At 43.6% G+C, this 16869-nt stretch overlaps 1 protein-coding gene across 1 annotated transcript in view; it reads left to right on the forward strand.

Moving 5' to 3' along the window:
* The window catches only part of LOC143348433 (uncharacterized), a 58039-nt gene extending 41388 nt beyond the window's left edge, over nucleotides 1–16651 (forward strand). The window contains exons 2-6 of the mRNA XM_076778620.1: nucleotides 11673–11775; nucleotides 12405–12635; nucleotides 13254–13523; nucleotides 14223–14316; nucleotides 15318–16651. Of these exons, the coding sequence (XP_076634735.1) occupies nucleotides 11673–11775; nucleotides 12405–12635; nucleotides 13254–13523; nucleotides 14223–14316; nucleotides 15318–16651 (2032 nt within the window). The remainder of the gene's footprint in view (nucleotides 1–11672; nucleotides 11776–12404; nucleotides 12636–13253; nucleotides 13524–14222; nucleotides 14317–15317) is intronic.
* The last annotated feature ends 218 nt before the right edge of the window (nucleotides 16652–16869 follow it).

The following is a 16869-nucleotide window of genomic DNA, read 5'->3' on the forward strand; positions in this document are numbered from 1 at the left end:
TTCGCGTCCTCCTCAATTTAGGTAGAAATCAGAGGAGCTCCTCAATTTCGAAGGGCACACTCACCTCGGCAGATATGTTTGCGACGTGGGTTCAGGTTCGATCGAAGCGTAACGGGCCGTTGTCTTGGATGCGGGTACCTGGGATCGCCGGCAAAGGGATGGAGAACGTAGCAAGTAGGAGGATCCTACGAGGGACACCCCCTTACAGCGGTACCAGCTGATTGCGAGTTCAGACCATCGTACGATACTCCGCAATCCTCTTTCTCGGATTGATAACTCCCGTTCTCTCCCTTTCTCCTCCATCGAAAAGGAAACTGTCGCGTTAAGGACCCATAACCAACCTCTGTCTGGGGCATTCCAGAGTCTTTGGACTTGCATTTCGAGGAATAAACACCCCCCGATTCGATCGAAATCAACACACCTAATTATGGAGCAACTCAAAATCGCGATACTCCATGCCTTAAATTAATTTCTAAGAGGACTCAACAATTTCATCTACCTTGTCCACACCTATTGCTATTTCCACAAGAAACCTGAACTGTGTACGCATTTACAATGGCTGCCAAAGTCTAGAGCCCTCGATAAAACACGTTCACCGTTTCCTTCGCTTCGATAGAGCCCAAACCAGCGACAGCAACGTACACCCGTTTCATCCCTTTAGCGATCACGTAAAGGTCCGGCAGCCGTCCACGCAACGTCGACTCCGTTGGAAGGACATCAATAACCGGAAATCGAGAACCAATAAGGCTCCAATTCCGTAACGTCGAGCAACAAACCCCCGTTGTCGCGTAGGAGTGGTGGAGGCCCGGTGATCGATCCTTCGGTAGGTCGAGAGGGGTTGCTGCCGACAATTAGGCACCCTCCGGCCTCACGGAGTCGCGGGACCCGATTGGTTGGGAATGGCCACTCCTCTAGGCGTGCCCTGACGCAGCCCAGGACTAACCACGACGGCCACACAATCCGGCAGCCGCAACGTGCTGGCTCCAGCTAGTACGCGTCAGAGTGGAGGCGCCTCAGTTCACGCAGCGACTCCGTGTCGCACGCATCGACACACAGTATATCACGGGGACCTCAAAAAACGAACGACACTGCGTGCACGACTTCTGCGAACGCGATCTTCATCACGGCCGCGAGGTGTGGCCGAGGGGCCACAGTGAACGAATTCGACCGCGAAGTGCACGAGATTCCAACGATGAAGGGACGAAGTTAAGTTACGGAAATATCGGTTCGGGGGTACTTCTGGTTGACCGGTCAGTGAAGTGTCGATCTTTCGAGCTACCCGAGTGTTTGGGTGATCCGTTGGCTGCTGTGACGTTCAAGAAGCTGCGACTATGGTGGTACTGTAAGTATCTCGCGCGGTTCTTGTTTACCAAACATTTGCGTTTCGCGGAGTTACGTTCGTCGACTCGTTATTTTTAACGCCGGAATTTTGCGCCGTATATTTGAATTTCTCGTCGAACTCGATGGCGCCAACGTTCTCGGGGGCGGCGACGAGCCTCGAATTAAAATTCGAAAACTCCGGAGCAGGTGGCGACCATTTCAGCATCGATTTCTCTTCCTGAACGCGCGGCGAGATTTCCCTAGTTCTAATCAGTGGGCGTTCTGCGGGTTTCTTATTGGTGTGTGGGCGTTATCACGAGGCCCGATTGGTCGATGGATATTCTAGTGCTCTGTTGCGCACACATGCGCGCCACGGATCGCTGTAAACGGGTCCCTGAGTACGTGAGAATCTAACGGTCGCGACTCGCGAATTTTACGACCGACTCTGTCGCGCGGTTTCGATATTCTCCGATCGTTTACTCGGAAGAGACTTCGATGGAACGATTGCAAGCAAAATACATACGTGGATCTTAGATAGACAAATTGACTTGGATACTTTGTTTCGATGTTTGTAACACTCGTTTGCGTGTAATACAAATATAAAACGTTTTTCTCTCTTCTAAGTTGGAGACGAGGGTAAAGGGTGATTATTATTTTCTGCACAATCTATTCTCCAGTTAATATATAAATGTTAAATTTACCAAATTTCAAGAGCAACGAAACGATCTTACAGAGTCAGATTCTTGATATAAGAAACTTACTCCGAATTCAGTCGAGTTCTAAGCTGGAGACGAGGGTAAAGGGTGTTTATTATTTTCTGCAGAATCTATTCTCCGGTTAAGGGAAGTAGATTATCGCCTTTTTAAACTAATTACCCGAGCACGATGGTTTTTAAGCCTAAACTCACATTTTATCGCTTTTTGCGTACGATGGATCGTTAAGGGTGGTTCGATCGCGATCGCGAAGGTCGCGCGTCGCAATTTTCTTTTGGCGCCCGAGAGAAAAATGAACGTTTCGAGGACGAGGAATGGGAACGGATGCATCAATCGTCCCCCGAAACCCTCTGGTCCGTGCCCGTAAAGGATAATCGAGCGGCCAGACGCCGAAAAGATCGTCGTCGCCTATTCGTGAAAACCCGATTACGGATGTACCCGTGCCTCGCCATTGATCACGACCCAACACCTCGAAGACAGATTAAACGAATGTCCGCGGGTAAAACGATCTCCCTTTATCTCGAATCTCGAGAACGTTCTCTCCCTGTCCGCGGCGGTGAGGAACTCTTTGAACCCGGTCCTCTCTGGTCTCCTCTCGACTCTGCCAGGATCCTTTTATACAGGGGCGAACGAATGGAAGCTGACAGTTTACCGGGTATTAATAATGTCCGGGATTAGAGGGCGACACTCTTCTTTTCGCGGTCCTCCGAGTCCCTGTGGGGCTCGCTTCACCGTTGGTTCGTGTTTGTTTAGGCTTTATAAACGGTGTTCGAAGTTAGGTAACTTTAGCCTCTATCTGAAGACTCGATTATTAAATTGAGAGACTTAAAACTACTCTGAAAGAACTTCGTATTTACGGAAGATTCACTTAAATCTGTCCTCCTTCTTTTGGAGGACAGATTTCGCTGATTGTATTTATATATACACTGTATTTTTTTAGAGAAAGGGATTAATTCGATTTAATTTATTACTAATTTCTACGGGATGAGCTTTGCATTTCTTCGCATTGACTATCCCTTTTTCTGGTTCGTAGACTCTTGATTTATAAATTTAGCTACAGTCAACAACGCGTGAAATTTCGCGAAATATGAAAATCCGCTACGATTCGTTTTCCCTCGTTTCCCCCAATTTTTCGTCGACACCGATCGACGAGGCGCGCAAAGAATGAAATAGCTGTCGACAATGAGAGATAAAAAAAACCGTTCGATAAAACGCGATGAACCTCAATGAAACGCGATAGAATCAAACAAAACCGGTCCAGCTGGATTTTTGTAAATCAGGTTTTTCGCCGATTCCCCGCGTCCTCTTCGGGAGTAAATCGAGAGGCAGAAGATGAAATAAGAGAGGAACGAATGGACGGAGACGGATGAGGACGGAAGAGGAGGGAAAATCCGAAAGGTGTCGTTTAAACGCTCCAAATTTAGAGAGAGCACGTGGGTTCGATTTTACGACCGAGAAAATTTACACGTCGGCGTTTATCGTCGTATAATTAATCCTTTCCTATTGATTGACGAGCTCGTCGACTCGGAAATTCCTTCGAGACGTTCCATAATATTCGCATTCTATTCAAATCCTGAATTATACGCAATTATACGGGACTCTGCACAGATAAAATATAATTAGCACGCGAGTGTGTGAGCGGAGTGGTCCAGATGAAAATACCGTTACGAAACCTAACCTCGATGTAGTAGTATCGCGTTCTTGTTCCAATATTATTCTTCTCCTCCGATTAGAGTCATGTAATAAACAACTGGAAATACCAATCGGTTTTCTTAATATACCAAAGGTGTCATATCTATCGGAGGAACAGTTATCACCGACTAGAAAACACAGTACGCGTCCCGCGTCGCAATTTGCTGGATTAAATAAACTATCGTTCGCCGACGATTTGCAAGGACGTGAAATTTATGAAAATATTAATGTCAGATACGTTACGAGATTACGAAAATAAAAATGTTCCCGTTACCGGGGTATAACGGAATACTTCTTACGCGCGTAATAATCCAAGAAAATATTCCGCGCTCCACCCACGCGACGTCTTCATGAGCGTAATCACAGGGTATGACCAAAGATTGAGGATCTTTATGTAGCTGGGTCAACATTTATCGTAGAAACTAAATAAGGAATCGTCAATGAATCGCGTGAAGAGAGATATAGGTTTCTAGTTTTAGAAAACCTTGTCTACCTAGCGTAAATATTCGCGATTTAGCGACGAGTAGACTGGGGATGTTTATGCGTTCATGGGAAATTTTAATTCTCAGAAGACTATAGAACGCACTTAATACGCACAAATATAAGAAATATTTCAAGTAAGATTATTTAGGGGTTGAGACAACCCTCAACTGGGGCGTTGGCGACGATTTGTACGAAAGACAATGCTCTTTTTCCTCGTTCACTCTCATTCATAGTTCTTTTCATCGTCGACTGCCGCCGTCGGCAAAAGATAAAGGCGACTACGAGCCTCAACGATATCGCTGTGCATTATTATTATCATTGAATAATACAATTTAACAATGTTCTTTTTTACAAACTTGTACAGCAAGAACAGACACGTAAATAAGAAATCAATCGATGTACGTTATTCTTTCACCACTCGTAAGACTTGTTGCAGACCCCTTCCGAGGGTGGCTGGCGGTATATTAAAAAGATCTATTTCATCCAAATGTATTGTGCAATAAAGAAATACAATTTACAGGCTCATATAATTTCGATTTGTATGTGGAAAGTCTACTTTTTAACTTTCTGGATTTACAGATACGAATAATGGTGAACAATCTGTGCGATATCAAGAATCGTTATTCGATTTTTAACTTCTCCAGCAAGGGTGCACAATTGTGATCATTGTATCGTCGGTATAAATATCTACCAGCATCGAATTTCGTCTCTGCTCCAGGAAAGATGAACACGCCAACCCCGATTGACGTTCATTTCATCCCCTCGACGTACGATTTAATTCCAAATAATTTTTCAAACGTATGCTATTTAATTTTGTTTAAGTTCGTACCGAAAAAGAATAGATTCGTTTCACGAATACCTCGTTGATTTTAATATTACATAGGTCATCCCATAAGTTCATATCATTCGATATTGTAAAATTGACAAGGATAAAATTTGTAATTTAATAGAAGACAAACAAAAGACAATTCAGGAGAATTTCGAAATTTTAAACAGACTAACACCAACAATTCATCGTAGTGTCAAAGTTCATTGCACGAATATTTTTGTTAGCGTATAATAAAACTGAGCCTTATAAGAAATAAAACACAACAATCTCCAGACTCATTAGTAAGTAATCAATTTGAAAATGTCAACGTTAGACTACATTTTAATAAAAAAAGTTTTTTATCGACGATATAATAGCTTTGCCAAAGAAAAAGGAGTTGTCGAACGAAAAGAGGTTTACTATTTCTCATAAAATTCCATTACGCGTTTAAAATATTGCTTCGAGTTGTAGTATAAAACTCGACGCGACCATACGGGACAACCTAATATACAGGGTGAAAAAATTTTAATGGGAGATTTTAGAGGGCAAAATAAGACGAAAATCAAGAATACCAATTTGTTGATCGAGGCTTCGTTAAAAAGTTATTAACGTTTAAAGTTAAAGTGTGCGCACTATCGCGCGTACGCAGCTGTTCGCAGATTGCCGTTCTACAGGCGCAACTTAAAACATTAATAACTTTCCAACGAAGCCTCGATCGACAAATTGCTATTGTTGATTTTCGTCTTATTTTGGCCTCTAGAATCTCCCATTAAAATTTTTCCCCGAGGTGGTCAAATACTCTGCATAAGACTCGATGACAAGTAGCCCTACGATAATGAAACTCGTGACTCGTGATTGTACAGCAAGGGGTTAATAATCGGTACTCCGGAGTCCCTCGATCGGTCGAGAGGGTCGTCAGTCAGCGAGGTACTCGAGCGAGGGAAACTCGAATCGAAGGCCAGCCGCGAGAATTAACTCGTTTAGACTTAATCTCGATGGAGGATCCTGAGCGGGGGCCGCGCGCCTAGGCGCGGGCCATCGAGTCGTCGCGAGGGGGGACACGGGGCTCGAAGGGGGTTAAAGTCGAGAAATCCTCGGCGGGTCTCGTGATATTTTAGTGAGCTCGCGGTATCAGCCTTAATATCTGAAATTCTGAAGGCACCCATACCGACCGGAACGAGGATATAGTCCCTCTCTACCGTTTTTTCTTCCCTGACCGTTGGCGAGCCGGGGCCCACACGCTGGTGTGCGGAGTCCGTTCGCTTGGCGTCTGCCTCGAACCGCGTGGACAATCTCCGCGCAGCATCGTCCGCCGATGTATCATCTTACGCCGGTGCTAAAGGCGATGACTTTATCACCGATCCGGGCAATCATTCACCTAGGCCGACTCTTTTTCTCTCCCTCGCGGCTCTCGCCTCCCTTTTCCCTTCTCGCTTTCTACCCGCCGCGGATCGGCGCGTTCCCTACCGAGGTGTCGACGTAACAACGTATAAGCAAACGCTTTGCGTGCCAGCCTCTCTCCTGGTGGACCTCTCTTTTCTCTTTTCCCTTCAGCATAACGGATCGGACCGATGCCAGCCTTGGAATTATCGCCTCGAACTCACGGCCGACCGGGACCAGCCAGAGGTAGCCGCGGAATCCCTCGCGGATATCGAACGTCCCTGCTCCCCAACAGATTCTTTGCGACCGCCTCGATCGCTGATCGATACGTGACTTCACGGTTCGACGCGTGTCCCCACCGACCTACGTGACGCTCGCGACGAACCTCGGGAAAAGTTTTTGTTTCACGACGATTGGACGACTTTGTTGCCATCGAGAGGGGGTGAAAAACAGGCAACGGTTGCCTCTACGCGACGTGCAACAGCATCTCCTGACGGAAGAGAATCTTGCAACGCGTTTGGCGGGGTCTGATGAATGTTAGCTATTAAGAAGTTCCTGAGATCGACACTGTAGCCGTTTGAAACGAGTTGTTGCAACTCGATTCGTTCTATCTTAACGGGAAGAGGATCTTGCAACGCGTTTAACAGGGTTTGATGGATGTTAGTTATTAGGAAGTTGCTGAGATCGACACTGTAGCCGTTCGAAACGAGTTGTTGCAGTCTGATTCGTTCTACCTCATCCGAAAGAGTATGTTGGTACCCGTTTGATGGGGTCTGAAGGGTGTTAATTATTACAAAGTTGCTGCAATTGACACTGTAGCTGTTTGAAACAAGTTGTTGCAGTTCCATTCGTTCTACCTCGCCCAGAAGAGAATATTACCACCCGTTTCACGAGGTTTGAAGAATGTTAATTACTACGGAGTTGCTGCAATCACCATGCAACACTCAAAATCGACACTTTGAAACAAGTTCTTGCAGCTTCATTGGGACGTCCTACTTCATCCCCGATAGTACTGTATCAAGTTTGAAAAACTCTCATTACTCGTTTCCTTCGGCCGTTTATACAAAGATAATTTACCACAACCGGTACACTTAAATCAATCGCATAATTTGACGACGATCGACCACGAGCTTTTCTCAAACGGCTCGCATAAACTCGACTAGACTAGGCTCTGTACAGGTACAAGTTAATTACTCGTCCCAAATGCTGACGATCGATGTTTCCAAGTGCCAATTAACCCTCCCAGGCTCGAGCTACTTCACTCTCAAAATCTTCTGTAACCGTATTACCAATCTCTGGATGTTAAATTTTAGGATTCTGATTGTTTTAAATAATTGCGTACGACGTGTTAATTCGGGACGTCGAGTTACCAGGGAGAGGATAAAATCGACGATTCCTGACGACCGCAACACGACCAACTACGCGCAACCGTTTGAAAGTGTATCTGACCGCGGCGCTGTATCTTTACTGCCATCTAAAATCGACGCCCGATCGAAATCCATCGAGCTTTCACGACGCGGCGCGTTGAAGTCGAGACCTACGCGAGACGATGAGGTTTGCTCGAGTAGGTGTTCGAGGATCGTAAACGTCCGCGGTCGGCTCGATAAAACCCACGGAAACGACGTGTGCACGCACCTAACGCGTAACCTGTACAAACACTCTTGGAAGGTGTGCGAGAACCTCTTCGAGAGGCTTCTTGTACTCGATTACACTTTCAGATTCGAAGCACCGCTCGAACGAACGGATCCACCGAGTCCTGGAGGACATTTTCGTTGGTCGCGCGACTGATTCGCGAGTGGGTAATTGCTGGTAATTAACATCGATGGTAGTTTATTGTATCGACACGATAGAGTACGGGGAAACACATTTATAAGAATTGCAAATAGTTTATAATTTGGTTGGTGAGTCTTTTCCGGAAAGAAAATGGCTGGGAAGAATTCTGGTTATTGGTTATTGGAATTTGCATTCAGCTATTCGATAATATACGAGTAGCTAAACAAAATATTAGTTAAGCATCTTAGAATATTAGGCGCGCTCTGATCGATTTGAAGCTAATTTATAAATAAAAAACAGTGGTTGATACTGTAATAATTGTAGAAATAACTGTAGTTCCTAACTGTTTGTTTGGTTTTCGAGATTTTGTCCACGTTAGAGCACAAAGTGTTATAACAGTTTCGAATCGTCGAATATCGCCAATAAAGCTCTGAGATCATTTCTAGATTTCGAATTTGTCGATTTTCCATCCCAGTAAACTAGAATCTAGCCTCGAGCGTTTCATCGGGTCTCGATAGAGCATTCTATATTCTTCATCCACGGTTCCATTTGTAACTTTAGATAGCAGGTTGACTCAAAGGGACGTAGGCGAGCCGAACCGTCTTCCACGATTCTCTTCATGGTCAATGACACCTGGTCGCTGTTATTTATAACGTTCTTCTACGACCGACGCTTATTTTGCATCAAATCCAAACTTAGATAATTTACATTCGAGCGTTTTCAAATAAACTGATCGCGTCCAACGAACATTACCTATGCAACCTTGCATCATCGACACCGTACAATTGAAACAATGAAGGACGTTGTTACTTCCTCCAAAGAACCGATAAAAAAAATTCTCGAATATTTATCAAATTTCTTATCACCATCGTCACATTTATATTCAGGATGTTCGTGTTTGAATAATTCTAAAAGGCATATTGTTTCTAAAACCGTTTCACTGTGTGACTTTAATTGGCACTGGAACTATCGACAATTATGGTGCATTTATTTGTATCGAAGAAATCAAACAAGTACTCGAAGAATTTAAAAATGAATTTTAAAAAATCCCAGTCGGGCAAATTGTTTACAATTTTTACTAGAAATTATAAAATTTTGACCACCTCTAGTGTTAATTTCCTTCTCTCTTATGTCGATAAATTTTTCTTCAACTTTATATAAGGACTCTTGGACGCAATGTGTATTAGCTCGAATAGTTTGAGCTTGTTTTAAAAACTGTGTTTTATTTCGAAGAAAAATCGGTTCTGCTCGGAAACTGAATACGCTGATCGTTTTCAGGGCGCAGCCACAGATCATAACCGCGGATTTTAATGTCGACGAGAGAAAGGCAGAAGCTTCTACATGACCTGACACGAGCAGACACTTACTTTGGAATTTATGTGAAATCGTTAACCGCGAAATCTCAAAACTAGCGACCATTGGAAAAATCCTATTGGATCGGAGGTTGCTGGTTCTAAATCTCCTTTGAAAAGTGATTCCATACTTGGCTAACTGAGAAGTGTCTTGATTTTAAATTCTACCAATATCTGTTACTCGAAAACAGATATTCGAAACGATCGAAGACAGTATATATAATAATTAACTATTACGCGTGGAGAAAGTGTGTTGAAATTTTCTGCTATGAATTTCTTGTGATTTTCACCAATGTTTTCCCGAGACTAAGATAAATAATAACAATAGAACGGTAGGTATTGTAACTCAAACCTATTTTTAAAGTTACTTTACTTGTTTAAAAAATGACACGTGTTTTTCTGCCACACAGATGAACAAAATGGGTCACCGGAATAGTCGAAGGAAACTGAATGGCCCAAGAGACTACATTCGACGTAGACAATGTCGAAATCGAGCCTACAACTTGGGAAGACAACGAGATATCTCAGGAACACAAGTTTTAGATCTCTGTATTAGAAATAAGAACGAAAATAAAAAGAATAAATATTCACGTTGAACACTCTGACCACAGCCTACTTAATTTTCCCTATATTATATAAATGGAACCTCTCTATAAATATTTTACAGAACGATCTTCCTCGTTAAAAGGTAGTCAAGCAGAAATTATTTCTACGGAAATTAGGAAAATGTTTAGTTTGAATTCGTTTCTGTAAAATGTAATGTTAAGTTCGCGTCTAAATAGACCCACTACTTCTAAATATTACAACAACGTTATAAGATCGGCGCGTCGATCGCCAAAAATCGATGAACGGCCCGGAAACATAGCGAATGACGAATTTCATCGTCTCCGATCAGCGAGCATCGATCTTTTTCGCCGCGATCGGGAATCGTTCGCGGCGAATATAAGGATTCCGGAAAGTCGCTGAACGTGCCCCTTGTCAGGCCACCCACGGGCTCCCATAAGTATGGCGCGAGGTACGGCCAGGTACGCACCATAAATCGGGATTTTATCTCGAAGCTGCCGGCCCCTTGGCACGCCGGCGATTGCATAATCCTAAATTGGTCCCCGGTTTCGATGCAGCGAGATTCGGATTTCAGGACCCCAAGGTCGAAGATACACAACTCAAAACTACCACAGAACGTCGATTGTTCCAACTAATAGAGACAAACACATTCCATGATCGTCGACTTTAAAGTTATTCACAGAAAGGAACAACGTAAAACGATGTATCCAGAAAATAAAAAGAAACCAAGACCCTCAAGTTAAAGGAAAACATCATATGATAGGCAAAATAATTAATTGTTCCAACTAATAGAAACAAATACAGGATGTTCGGCCACCCTTAGGAAAAATTTTAATGGGAGATTCTAGAGGCCAAAATAAGACAAAAATCTAGAATACTAATTTGTTGAGGGAGGCTTCGTTAAAAAGTTATTGACGTTTAAAGTTCTGACTGTACTGAATTTTTTTCTCGAAAGTGCGTAGGATTTCGGGGGTATGTCTATTCACCAAAAATGCTTGTAATTAACCCCTGTAACTAAATATAATTTTTTTAGTGTGATTTGAAATTTTTTAATTTCGTCTAAAAATTTCAGTACCTTCTCGATTTTTTTTCTCGAAAGTGGATAGGATTTCAGGGGTATGTTTATTCACCAAAAATGATTGTAACTGAGCCCCACAACCAAAAATAATTTTTCCAGAACGATTTAAAATTTTTGAATTTAATTGTTAATAACTTTTTAACGAAGCCTTGATCAACAAATTGGTATTCTTGATTTTTTTCTTATTTTGGCCTCTAGAATCCCCCATTAAAATTTTTTCCAGGGGTGGCATTCCATGCTCGTCGACTTTAAAGTTATTCACAGAAAGAAACAACGTGAAATGATGCAACCAAAAAATAAAAAAAAATCAAGACACTCGAGTTAAAGGAGAAGATTATATGATAGAACTAATTTTCTGAACTTGTCATCAAAGTTTTCTAAAGTGAAAACCGACAAATATTTGTATATTTCTATTTCTGTACAATCGTTTCTACTCGATCGATAAAATAGGGTAGTTCATTTTGTTATTTCGATAATTTTTTAAATTCCGCCATTGTTTTCTATTTCAGGAGTCGCGTTGGGTCGCCGACGATGTCAGCGACTGTTGCCGGTAACCAGCAACAGCAGCACCCTCATCAAGAATGGGACATCAACGACTCGAACGTTCCAAGGGTAATTATTCCGTGCTCGATAGCACCTTTCCGTCGTTTCACGAATGCAATTAAGCAGGACTAGGGGACAGTATTGTTCGCCACGGTATTCCCACCGTTAGGGAATATCCAGGCCCTTGGAAATTACCAGCTCCAACCGCTCTTGATTTTCCCTAATTTCATTACGAACGCGCGGCCAGGTACATACGTCGTAAAGAACGCGACGTGGTCGAAACGATTTGATAAAAAAAATACGAATACCACGGTATTTCAATTATTTGAGCAAGAGAGTACTTTCATAAAAGTATCAATTAAAATACTTGGTATAGAAAATTTTTAAAAAATTACGACCGAATAATGGATAGTGAGTTAAGGGTAAATTAAGTGCTATTTTCATTTTTTTTTTTTAATGCATGGATTGCTATCGTTTTTTCAAAATGTGAAATCAGTAGGTGTTGGAACGCATGGTTTTCCATGAAAAATAATTTTATCGTCTGATATTAATGTTAATGCATTGGAAAATACATTAACGACAATTCGCGGAGGAACGAAGAAAGCGTCACGTTGATGTTATTTTCTAGCTACGTTCTGTTGCATTTAAAAAATCATTCCTTATTATGATATCAAAATTAGAGGGTTGTTTGGTTTCAGGTAGTGGAGTATGATCCCTGGTGCGAATGGGCGGATGGCCATGTAAGAAGGGTCTACGGACCAGATTGCGAAGAGGCAAGGAGGCACGCCTCAGGTTGGGCGATGAGGAACACGAACAACCATAACGTGAGCATCCTGAAGAAGTCATGCCTCGGTGTTCTAGTCTGCTCTCAAGAATGCGTGCTACCTGGAGGCGGAAGGGTTCATCTTCGACCGGCGATTTGCGACAAGGTAAACGCACCGAAAGAATATACCACGTGGAAAAATGGACTTGTACCAGTTTCGAAAATAATTCACGAGAAACAAACTTTTTTTTCCATTTATAGTTACCATTATAGTCTACGAGTACAAGTGGTTTGATTTTCGTCTTATTTTGGCCTCTAGAATCTCTCATTCAAATTTTCCCCAGACTTATTCAAAATGTTGATCGTGAGAAAATATTTTACAGTCGCTCGAATCCAATAATTACCATCTCGTCTAACAAGGATCACAAAAGTAGTGTTCGAAGCATTCAAAACGAAACTTCAAAATAGTAAACACGGCATTCGGAAATACTAATGTTCCAAAAGAATTGGTTTAAAATGTTGGCCCTGAGAAAATACTTTAAAGTCGTGAAAGTCCGCCATTCCCAATAGTTACCATTGTCTCGTCTAACAAGAATCACAAAAATAGTGTTCGAAACGTTTCAAATAAATTTCAAACTAATATTCCAAAAGAATTGGTTCAAAACGTTGACCTTGAGAAAATATTTTTAAGCCGTGAAAATCTGCCATTTCCAACAATTAAAGCATTTAAAGTTTCCAAAATAACGAACCATCGAATCGTTGAAATGGTATGGTTGGTTTTCAGGCGAGAAAGAAGCAACAAGGAAAACCGTGCCCGAACAGACAGTGCACGGGTCGTCTGGAAATACTTTCGTGCCGCGGCCATTGCGGTTACCCCGTGACGCATTTCTGGCGGCACACAGAGCACGCGATATTCTTCCAAGCGAAAGGGCAACACGATCATCCGCGACCGGAAGCGAAGTCCACGTCCGAGGCGAGGAGGAGCGTGGGCGCCGGCAGAAGGGTACGCGGATTGGCGGTTCTTTTGGCCAGCGAGGCCGCTCTGGGATCGAAAGTACGTTTTTCCATCAAATATCGCCAAAGAAATTTATCTATTCGCGTACAGGGTCTTGAAATAACAATTAAGTACGAGCAACGCCTGCGTATTGGAATATTTTCACTAATAATAACTAAAAAACGTTTATTCTATCACGCTCTATTATTTATACCCGATGCTGATATATTAGAGTGGATCGATGACTCGTACCGTATGTCAGAACCTTTAGAAAAGTCTGACTTTTTCCGTGTCAAACTTTTACGTTTCAAGAACGTACGACATCTTGTACGCAATTACGTTCTACGTCTGAATGTCCGTATCTGCGTCCGTTTCGAGAGTATTCAAATTGCTTCGAAATATCGAAGCGTACTCGGAATGCGCATATTTATCGATATACACGACGCTGTATACGATTAGAGCTTTTCCACAACTTTCCACGGAATTTAATCCCTTATCGTATCTCTTACGGAAGAAAAAGAATATTCCCCTCTCGAAAACGACGAATGCTTCGAAACAGATGCGAGACACAGTCTGCTCGAAATATATTCGAACGTACGAAATTCGTACAATTCGCAATTTACGTTGTTAAATATGGCGACTCACCGGTGACGCGCCACCTCGATGCAGAGCACGATCGATGATTTCGGTCGATGCGGACGATGATCCTTCTCGTTCGAAGGTTTCGACCCGTTTGACGAATTGTTTGTATGTTTACAGTTAATGTCACTGCGAGGAACGAAACGACCGAGTTCTGAGACAATCGAGCAACCACCGCGGACAACACAACCACCACCACTGATTTCCGACAAAGGTTAATATGCTTCTTACTTTATCCGCACACGTTTCGCGGCACGCACTAACGAGTACACAGATGCGATTAGAGACAAATGACAGCACGTTTTCAGAGAAAATCTGCTTTTTATCCGGATTTTCTTGCACCGTGTCGAACGCTTGCCGCGACAGCTTACCCGCTGATGATACTTTTCTCGGCCGCTTGGCGGCGCCACCTCCCGCGACTGTTGGCGCGCAGCCACGCGACGCGCGAATTTCAACGGAACTCTGCAGACGTCGATGCAGAATCTTTTAAATTAAAAAAGACCCATCGATCTTTTCGCGAAGCTGAAACGTCGTACTTTGTCGAAGATAATACGAGGACTGTAAACTTAACCTTCCGTTGGCATAACGGGTTGTTTTAAGTCCTGGTGAAAATTTCTACGTTTATTTTCTTTGAAACGAGTCCGTCTCTTTACTTCCTGTATATAAAAAATTCAAGTATGATTTGTACATCGGAATAGAAACTCTAATAAGTGTCTTAGAATTTTTGCAGATTTTTGTAATGCCTAAAACGATGAAAAAACAGACCTGGACTTAAAGAACCCGTTATGTCGCCTGCGCTAATGAAAATAATTATACCGACAGAGGGTTAATTAATCGACTCTAATAAGAAACTAAAATATATGTTTAAAGATTGTTTACTAACTGAAAATGATCGATGCAATGGAAACCGCCGCGGTAGGTGGCGCCGCCCAACGGCCGAGAAAAGTAACACCAATACGAAAAAAGTCGCGGCAAGTAGGTGTTTGAAAATTGATTCGACTTCATTCCTTCCTCGATTATGCGTACAAAAATTACTAATTCTACACCGTTGCTTGCAATCTATTTTAAACACGACCTATTTACAATTCTAAATCCCCGATTAATATATTATTAAATTTGTACTTTTTCATATACTAGCATGCATCCATTATTTATAATTTCTTCGTTTACCTCCAGAAATACTTTCGATTAAAATTCTACTTTTTCCAATTCCAGGATATTCATGCTCCTGCCCACCGTTCGAGTGCATGTGTGGTCTGCAAACCAACGTTCCGCCGTACCAGCAGTCCCACCACCACCAAACCCCAATGTACCCCCAACAAACGCCTTCGAACGACACATCCTATTGGCTACAAGACACCGTGCAACCTCAAGAGAACACCCTGGGCTACAGCCTACCGAATCAAGTTCCCCAGGAAGCCTCGTATCCGGACTTCCCTCCGTTCACCGGTGAACTGTTCCAACCGGAAGAGATCTTCCAGTTGGATCAACCCCTGCGACCGGACTTCCCTATGAACTCCCAGGACGTGGCCAGGTCGCCCCCGACGTTGCTCGACCTGGGCAGCGGCACCATCAAGTACGAAATGAAGCAACACCAAGATCAGGCCTACTGGAACCAATTCCTCAGCGAAGACTCCAGCAGCAGCCATCTGAGCATGTCCCAGGACGAGAGGCTTCAGTTCCCCGGTTTCGAGACGGACAAAGACTCGAACGGATTCTGCTCGAAAAGACCCGTGAACCATTTCGTTCCCGACAAGGAAGCCAATCAGACTCATCCCCTGAACAACGCGCTCAACTTCCAGGACTACCAACGGAACCCCAACCACAAGAACTTTGTTGACGGAACGATGAAGAACGATCAACAGTCCAACTACTGGGCCCAGAATCACCAGGACGACCGTTTGAACTTCCCCGGTTTCGATCCTCAGAAGGATGACCTGTTGGCTTCCAGAAGGGACGTGAACTGCTTTCCCAAAGAGAACTGTCAGCCGGGTCTGATGGAGTCGGGGAACTACAACGTCTACCCGAAGAAGGAAAACGGAATGCACGAACCGGTCCGTTCTAGTCGCAGTCCCGTGCAGAACAAATACGCTTACGACGGCTACAGCCCGATGTTCGACCATTCGGACTCCAAGAGCCACATGGTCAATCGATCGCACCAGAACTCCAACCGAATGGTCCTGGACGAGAGACTCCAGAACAATTACGGGAACCACGAGGCTCCCGACACCACCGAGAGGCTGTTTCCCGAATCGAACGGCATGGACGCGTCCATTCAGTCGCAGAACAGCCCGGAACCTTTCTTCTACCCCAGCAACGACCGCTGCCATTACACCTGCGAGGTGCTGGACACTCGACTGCCTCAAATGATGAACCCTGGAACCGGCCAGACAGGGATCAGCAACTACGGAGACGTCAGCGAACTCGATCTGCCACCTTTCGTCGATTACACCCTCGTAGGGATGCTGTGCAGCTCCGCGGAAGAGGACACGTCGCATCTGTTACCTGGTTGCCCTCAGAACGCGCAGACCTACGTTCCTCATCATTAGACTACCATTTTGTATTATAAACGTTGAATACACGACGGGACGCGTCGTGGAGATTCGTTTCATCCTTGGGGTCCTGTGGGTATCGTGTAGTAGAGGAAAGAATCGACTTGGGAGACAGAGGGTAGTTACCCCTATGAATTTTGTTTCGTTCAATAGTTCGACAAAGAGACAATTATCTGTCAACAGAGTCTCCCAAATCGATTTTCTCTTCGAATTAA

The sequence above is a fragment of the Colletes latitarsis genome, chromosome 11, assembly GCF_051014445.1.
Source record: "Colletes latitarsis isolate SP2378_abdomen chromosome 11, iyColLati1, whole genome shotgun sequence".
NCBI lineage: Eukaryota > Metazoa > Arthropoda > Insecta > Hymenoptera > Colletidae > Colletes > Colletes latitarsis.